General features: G+C 42.5%; 1 protein-coding gene across 1 annotated transcript; it reads right to left on the bottom strand.

Moving 5' to 3' along the window:
* Positions 1 to 834: 834 nt before the first annotated feature.
* On the bottom strand, positions 835 to 8,890 carry LOC118314343 (noelin). Its single transcript, XM_035640734.2, has 6 exons — positions 8,601 to 8,890; positions 7,689 to 7,838; positions 6,790 to 6,945; positions 6,164 to 6,383; positions 3,830 to 3,936; positions 835 to 3,069 (listed from the first exon to the last, which is right to left on the bottom strand). The coding sequence occupies exons 1-6, from the start codon at positions 8,667 to 8,669 to the stop codon at positions 2,407 to 2,409; spliced, it is 1,365 nt and encodes a 454-aa protein (XP_035496627.2). The 5' UTR covers positions 8,670 to 8,890; the 3' UTR covers positions 835 to 2,406.

The following is an 8,890-nucleotide window of genomic DNA, read 5'->3' on the forward strand; positions in this document are numbered from 1 at the left end:
GTTTCCGTAAGGATTAATTATTAGGCCCGAGCACGAGGTGCGCGGACCTGGGGCATTGCATGCCCCAGGTCCGAATGCACCGAATAGGGGGGGGGTGCGCAGCATAATCCCAACCCTATCTGACCCTAAGTATGGGCTGTTTTAATGGATTTGAGGATCATGGGGTTAATGGAAAAAACAAGTAGAGTTGAGAGGAGGAGCTTAATTAGAGAGTATAAAAGGAGGAGCCCCAGTTAGGGAGCCCATTTCACACACGCACATCGAACTGACAGGATCGCTCAAGCTGTACCTAAATCCTATGAATTGACTCTAATTATATGACTTTTATATGTGTCCCGCTGGCCTGATGAAGACCAAGTAGGTCGAAACGTTGCCAAAGAGAGCCGGACACCATCTTTTTAAAAACATTTTTATTCGCAGAGGGGATTTTTTCGTAAGGCACAGTCTTGCCTATTTTTCATAAGGTACATTCAAACTTTTATACTTACCTCAATTTGAACGCACTTTGCTCCGTCCTGGGACCGAGGTGATGGGACTGGGTTGGTGGAGAGTGCCATTCGGAGGAGACGGGCTCAGATCCCTTTACCTAACCCCGTAACCATAACCATAACCCTAGGTCTCATCAAGACAATTTTCCACACCTAACCCTAACCCTGCTTAAAGAAACAAATAATGTCCAACCAGCACCAGAACCGAGCCAGAATCCTGGGGACTTATCACCTGGACTGTGGGGGGGCACAGACATGGGGCCTCATTTATTAAAAGGTTTACAATTCATACTAAGCTCAACATGCCTGTGCACCAAAAAATGACAAAAGCATTGGCTAAAATAAATAAATTCATAAAAATGTACATAGTTTTATTAAACAATTCCACCTATATATCACAATCATCTACAACGGTTGCACAGTGGTGATCCTGATTCATTAACACCTTCTCTTTCAGGGGGAGTTGAACTGGAGCCAATCACAGCTGACAACAGGCAAAAGGTGGAGTTTACCCTGGACAGGTCATCAGCCAATCACAGGGCACCATACAGACACAAACTCACATTCACAACTTCAAGTGTGTAGTACACCTGCATGTGTTGAGACTGTGGGAGGACAATGTGACAACACACACTCATTCATCGTTAATGTTGAAGAACATGTTTTTCCTGTGTAGAGTGGAGGCAGAAAACATAATACCACCAGACATGGATGTGAGGCACCAGCAGGGGGCAGCAAACCAAAGTACATCTCTAAAACATAGATTACGTCTGTAATACACACTATTTATAAAAGCTGTTCTCTCAGTATCACAGTTGATGGATGCAGGTGGTGTGTGTGAGTGTGTGTCACTGTGCTGACTTCAGTGATGTTGTGTTCACGACAGTGACTCCACACAAAATATAATGCAAACTATTATCTAAAAAATGATAAAAAACATAAAGCTCTATAATTTATTTCATGCTATTAGATGATAGGTTGCATCTTTACATCCAATGGTGATCATTTTGCCTTGTTTAAATGGTTGAGGTGAAAATTACATGACTGACCCACCTGTATGTTACTGACACGATGGACTGGTGTAACAGTCTGGGACAGGAAGTTTGTTTTGTGTATAAAGTTTTCTTGTTGTCGTTTTCAGGCCCTGATTTGTGAATAAATACATTTAAATGAATCTGATGTAGAAATGATGACTAGTGTGAAACATCGTCTGCAACATCTGAGCCGATCGCAGATCAGACGATGGGCAGAAACATCAATCTGATCGATTTCATGGAGAAACAGACAGTGATGAAATAATCCCTTAGACTTTGTATTGCTGTATAATACACAACAGTGAACACAATATTCCTATTCAGACAAACTGTGGTTCATAGTTCATGGAAAATGTCCCATACAGACAAAATCCATCAAATAGTTTCAAACATTTTATAATTAGCTGTGAAAGCTATTTTTTTGTGATTTTATGTTTTAAGTGCATTTGTGTCAAAAACTTGATTCATTATCCTAAAAACAACAGTTCATCAAAGATTATATTAATTTAAAAAAGACATCAAAGCTCTAAGTCAACAGTCCAACAGGCTCAGTTTCAATACGTTAAATCCACCAGAAGAGAAATCCACCATCCAACACTTCAAGACTGTCAGACTTCTATGTGCTCACATGTCACATTTCACATGTTGTACGTGTATTAAACGTGTAAAAACGAGCGTCATTTTATAGCATTAAAAATAATCCATCACACAGATGGTGGATTTTAGTTTGATGGTGCGACGCCAGCGTCTCGTCTTTTGTGAGATGAGATCATCGACCTGAACCTGATTATATCTGAGAATTATCTTGGTGATAAACTGAAATGACTCATGTCTAATGTTACAGCAGGTAACATTGGACTGGTTTGATATTTGATGATAACATTTCACTGAATGATGTGATACAGTGTCACGTTGTACAGAACTTGGTGGCCGTTGTTCCAGGCGTACAGCGCTCGGTCTCGGGGGTTGTAGTCGAGCATGGACAGGTGGCTGTATTTATTCGTCAGGGGAATGTCGATGTACTCGTACGTAGACGAGTTAGTAGAGTATGCGTAGTACACTTTGGTTCCACCTGAGTACCCGTTGGTAACATACATGGTTCCACAGATCATGAACGCCTCTCCGGCGCTGCGTTTCGGGTGGTTGGTGGTCCAGCTGCGGATGATCTGCAGAGTGTTTGGGTTTAACTGGCTAAGGACAATATTTCCAGCATTCTGATTAGTGGCGTAGACGGCCCAAAGCCCGCCCTCATCCACCATGAGGTCAATATCAGAGTGACCCCCCCAGGAATAATGGTACATGTTGTTGTAGCCAGCGAAGTCGAGCTGTCGGGAACGGCTGATGACCGACGTGCTGAAGTCGAACTTGATGATGGTGTGACTCTGGAACTTGTTGAAGTAAATGGATCCATTATAAACCACCTGACCGGTACCGGACCAGGGATGAGGCAGACGGTGAGAGGTGAAGTTATCTGTCGTCATGAAGTCGTACATCGACTGGTACTCCCTAACAAAGCGGTTGTTATGGTAACCATCCATGTACCACACCTATATAGGGACGAATTACAAATTAGAAAACAATATATAAGCTTTAATTTATTAATCTGTAAATTACATTTTATATTTATATTTGATTATGTTCTATAAAACAAATGTTGTGTCTATAAAATGTTATTTTAACATTTACTGTGGTAACTCAATACAGTTTTTCTTCTAAATGATAAGAACTAAACCACTTCCTGTGAGGTTCGGACCCAAAGGCAGAAAAAGGTGATTTTGATATCGAAAAAAATAAATAAGCACAATCTGGTAATGAAACATATTGAGCAGAAAAAAAATGAGGAAAACCTGAACAGAATCACAGAATCACAAGGCAGAAACATAACAGACCAAGTGACACAGACAAACACAAGCAATAAAGAGGTAAATGGACACTTGAACTGAAACACATCGGGTTAGGGTTAGACAATCACAAGAGGCAGGAGAACAAGAAGTGAATGTCAAAATAAAACAGGAAACATAACCCTAACCCTAAATCAAGAATAAACAAACGGGGATAATAAAATGTGGCCTTGACTTTAAAGATATAACAAAAAGACCAAAGACTCCACAAGTAGTATTGAAGTTCTACACAGGGGCAGAATCACAACACTTCCTGTCTACAACATTCCCCATAATGCACCTGGAGAGGGTCTTTGATGAGAGCACCCCTGCTGGTGGGGGTCAACATTATGTTAGAAATGTGATATATGGTTTCACATCCGAATGTTCCCATCATGTTGTTGTTGTTGTTGTTGTTGACACTCACTCTGTCGTCTCCAGCCGGAGCCAACGGGTCGGTCATCCATGATCCAAACCTGGATCCTGACGTCTTGATGGTGATTGGCTCAGAGATTCCTGTCAGCTTCCCACAGGCTGAAACACAAACACTTGTTTGAACAGGTTTTAGTTTTGTTGATCGTAGCTTTCAAGAGATGCTTCAAAATCTGCTCACTTTGAACCTTTTAGCTGTTTTGTTGTCGTTGTTGTCAACAAGTAGAAAGATTTGGTTTGAATCTGAGTCAATTCTCCACTTCAGTCTCACCTCGTTTCACCACACTCTCCAGATTTATTAACTTTATCCTGAAGATATGTACATCAATCATTCACTGTGAGATTTATAGAACACACTATAGAACCTTAGTCGTCCTGAGTTTACAGAGAAACTCTGTTTCTGAAAATCTGTTGTGATACTATGAACTATGATCTGTCAGATATGACGAGGAGCAGAATTCTGATGTGAACACTGAAGAGATATGATCTTCTTCTACTTCCTGTCAGAACTCTGAACTGGATCTTGTCACAGAAACATCCTCACGTCATGAATCACAGTCGTCAGTCAGGAAGTGACTCATGACTGGACCAGTTATTCCTCCTGTTGACATCAGATGGTTCTGATGTTTCTAATGCTCTGATGTTTCTAATGTTCTATGGTTCTGAGGTTCTAATGTTCTAATGTTTTAATGTTCTAATGTTCTGATGTTTCTAATGGTCTGATGTTTCTGGTGTTTCTGATGTTTCTAATGATGTTGTAGACTTGTTCTATGTCCTGGTCAAAGATATCAAGGTTCCTCACAGTTGAGCTGGAGGATAAAGTTATGACATACAGGAACTATATGATCAGATCATGTTTCTCTGAGGTGTTTAGTTCAATGCCCTCAGTCATCAGGTCTTTATGTCTTTAATACGTCCTGAAGTTTGTCTCCAGATTAGTTTCATCTGTCTTTATAGATAAATACAGCTGGGTGTCTTCTGTATGTGGTGTTTTCTTATAATATAGAATATATAAACTGGCCAATGAACACTGCATCACTGGCCAAAAAGTCTCTAAGCCTCTACTTCCTCCGCAAACTGAAGAGAGCAAGAGCCCCTCAACCCATCATGTGCTCCTTTTACCGGGGCACCATCAAGAGCATCCTGACCAACTGCATCACTGTGTGGTACGGGAGCTGCACCTCCTCCAACCGCAAGACCCTGCAGCGCATAGTAAAGGCAGCTGGACGGATCATTGGTATCCCACTCCCCTCACTCCTGGAAACCTATGAAACCCGCCTCACCCGCAAAGCAACCAGCATTGTGGGTGACCCCAGCCACCCGTCACACAGCCTCTTCAGCCTCCTGCCATCTGGGAGAAGGTACCGGAGACTCCGAACCTGTTCCACCAGCCTGGCAAACAGCTTTATTCACCAGGCTGTCAGGAAGCTCAACACCCTTCCCTCCCTCCCTCCCCTCCCCTCTGCCCCCAAGACCTCTGGACTCTGAACCCCCCCATCAGGAACTGCACCGGTCACTTTAAATAGACTCTGAGGAACACTTGTCACTTTCATCAGTGCCCTCCACATTTATTACATTTAATCTGCACTCCATATCCTTTATATTGCACATTTTCAATTTATTATATTTATTTAGTTTCCTGTTTATAACACATACTTTGGAGAATTTCCTTTCTATTGCATATTTTCAATTTCTTTAGCTTTTCTATCCTGTGTGTTGTTTGACCTTACTCTTACTTTTGCACTATTTAGAATTTATTTATTGTATATATTACATATCTTATTTTGTTTTTTGTTTTTTGTTTTGTACTACCGTGGGTCCAAGACAAACGTTTTTTCAATTACTCTGTATGTCTGGAACATTACTGTAGGAATTGACAATAAAGTTGTCTTGACTTGACTTGAAAAGTATCGGTCCCAGTACAGAACCTTGTGGAACTCCATGACTCACCTTTGTATGAGCGGAAGATTTGTTAACGGTAACAAACTGAAATCTGTCAGATAAGAAACTTAAACCATCCAGTGATGTTCCTTTAATCTAATGTTCTAGTGTCTGTAACAGCATGTTGTGATCAACTAAGATATAATAGGAAAAGAATAGAAACATCTCTGAGGTCTATGTTGGACACTATTATTAATATGTCCTCTCATGTCTTTCAGACATTGACTCCATTCAGTCTGATCAGCTGCAGACTCATGGTGACAAGTGTTTGTATAATATCTTTCTACAGTCTGTGAAGCTTTGATGTCATCCAGCACATAAGTACATTATTACATCACAAGTAAGTGACTTTCTTCCTGATTGCTTAGATGATCGGTTGTTTCCTCACCCAGCCTCTGCATGCAGGCCCTCAAACGCTCCTCCAGATCCGTCACTCGACCGTGAAGCTCCTGGTAGTCGGGTCCGCCCATTTGTTCCTGCAGCTCCCCCAACAGTTCCGTCATGTTCACTACCTCCTCCTTAAACTGTCGGACCAGCAGAGCATCCGCTTTGTACGACTCCAGGACCGGGATCAGAGGACGCAACTCCTCCATCTTTGTCTTGATGGACTGAGACAGAGAGACAGGCAGACAGGCAGAGAGTCAGACAGAGAGAGAGCTTGACCGGAGACTTAGTGATATTACAGTTTTCATAATTTGGTTCGTTTAATACCAGATTTCGGTGCTCATCACTAACTATGCCTGATTTCTTTTTCCAACCAATATTCAGCGAAGAAGAAGAATACCAGGGTCAGAGCCAATCAGAGATGAAGCCCCGCCCCTTCTCTGCCTCTAATTGGCTCAGACCGTGGTATTCTTCCACAATGTAGGCTAGTGGGAAAACAAACATAACGCTACACACAGACAGATCATAGAAATTTTAGGCGCACAGGTGCAACCAAGGAGAATTTTTTTTCTTTTCAGGCTAAGCTTCTGATTGGTAGTTTAAGCTATGTTGTCATGAGGTGGGCGGTACCTTGAACTGTCGGGCGATATTGGTCTCGTGTCCGTTCTCCACCTGTTTGAACTTGTTTTCCAAACCTTTCAGCTGAATTTCCATTTTCTCCACAAACTGCACATCTCTCTGAGTCCGCTGGTCCAGAACCTCGATGGACTGGCTCATGTTCTGAACCTGGAAAACATCAAATAGTACAACATGAGATATTAATACATCAGATATATAGTATGCTACTTTTTTTAAACGTAATTTTATCAGGACCAATATAGTCCAAATTAATTAATTTCAATTATGATCATAAGTTATATTTGGTGGTATAGCTCTGTTCTGGGAACTCCCTGGCGAGGTGGGGGAAGCAACCCTCCCTAACTCTCTACCCTGCACACCTCCCTACCTCCCTACGCTGCACACCTCCCTAGGCAACACACCTCCCTACCTTGCATACCCTGCACACCTCCCTACCTCCCTATGCTGCATACCTCCCTAACTCCCTACGCTGCACACCTCCCTAGGCAGCACACCTCCCTACCTCCTTACCTTCCATACCCTGCACACCTCCCTATCTCCCTATGCTGCACACCTCCCAAGGCAGCACACCTCCCTACCTCCCTACGCTGCACACCTCCCTACCTCCCTACCTCCCTCCCCTCCATGAGTCTTCAGTGAGACAGGAGTTCAGCAGCTAAGGATGCACTGTCTGGAAGAGCCAGCAGGTGGAGTTAGCTACAAATTTAAGTAGAAAAGCCAATTGGACGAAAATAATATGGAATAAATTATTAAACCTTCACTAATATAAGTACTACAGTAACCAGTACTGTTATCAGTTATATAAGTACTACAATAAGAAGTACAGTTATCAGTGATATAAGTACTATAAGAAGTAATGTTATAAGTAGTGCTTTAAAAGTACTTGTGACCTTTTCGAGCAGATGTCGCAGCTGTTTACTTCGAGCGTCTCTGGAACAAACGGTTGCTTGCGGTGCGACCACCGTACAAACACATCGACCCTCCGAGTCCTGAGCCGAGCTGTAAACCTGCCAGCCGTCCGCAGGGGTTGAAGGACCCACCTGTTACCAAGGAAACCAGACAACAAAAGACATACATTAACACTAGATTATTTCTGTAGAAGATTTAACTGGAATTTGTTTGTCCAGTGTGGTGGGAAATAAAAGCAGAGCATCAACCCGACTGCAGGGGGCGACTGTGAGCTGTTCACTCTGTTAACCCTAATCCCTGACCCCTGACCCCTGACTGTGGGCTGTTCATTATGCAGGAAACCTCCCACCATTTTCTGTTGGTTTGGTGACTGAGATCAGATAGAACAAAACAGAACCTGATAGAACAGAACCTGACAGAACAGAGCAGAACCTGATAGAACAGACCCTCATAAAACAGAACAGAAACTGATAGAACGGAACAGAACCTGATAGAACAGAACCTCATAGAACAGAACAGAACCTGATAGGACAGAACAGAACCTGATAGAAAAGAGGGCAGCACAGTGGCGTAGTGGTTAGCACTGTCGCTTAACAGTCTCACATCCCAGTTCAAACCAGTTTGCATGTTCTCCCGTATGTGCGTGCCTTCACTCTGGTTCTCCAGGTTCCTCCCAAAGTCCAGATACATGCAGAGGTTCGGTTCACTGGACTTTGGGTGTGTCATTCAACGTTGCTTGTCTGTATGTTGCCCTGTGATTGGCTGGTGACCATAGATGTAAAGATGATGGATGGATAATAAAACTGAACACAATAGAATATAATGAAATATACCAGCACAGAACAGAACAGAACAGAACAGAACAGAACAGAATAGAATGGCTGAAACGTTACCACGGCGACTTGTGATCCGATGAGCAGCAGCAGCAGAGAAACACTGAGCAGATTTTCTTCAGACTCCATGTTTGATCTCAAACAACAAACATCAACTGATTCTTTCTGACAATCTACTGATTCATCTACTGATTGATCTGATTATTGATCTGGTTTTTATCTAATGAGGATTCTGGTTATTAATCTGGTTCTCTGTCTCTCCTGCCTCGTTGTTCTTCTCTGATGCGATGCAAAAAATCACCCGAGTGGAAACAAGATCCTCCAGCTCCTCTGTGTGTGTGTGTGTGTGT

Source organism: Scophthalmus maximus, chromosome 19 (assembly GCF_022379125.1).
Source record: "Scophthalmus maximus strain ysfricsl-2021 chromosome 19, ASM2237912v1, whole genome shotgun sequence".
Lineage (NCBI taxonomy): Eukaryota > Metazoa > Chordata > Actinopteri > Pleuronectiformes > Scophthalmidae > Scophthalmus > Scophthalmus maximus.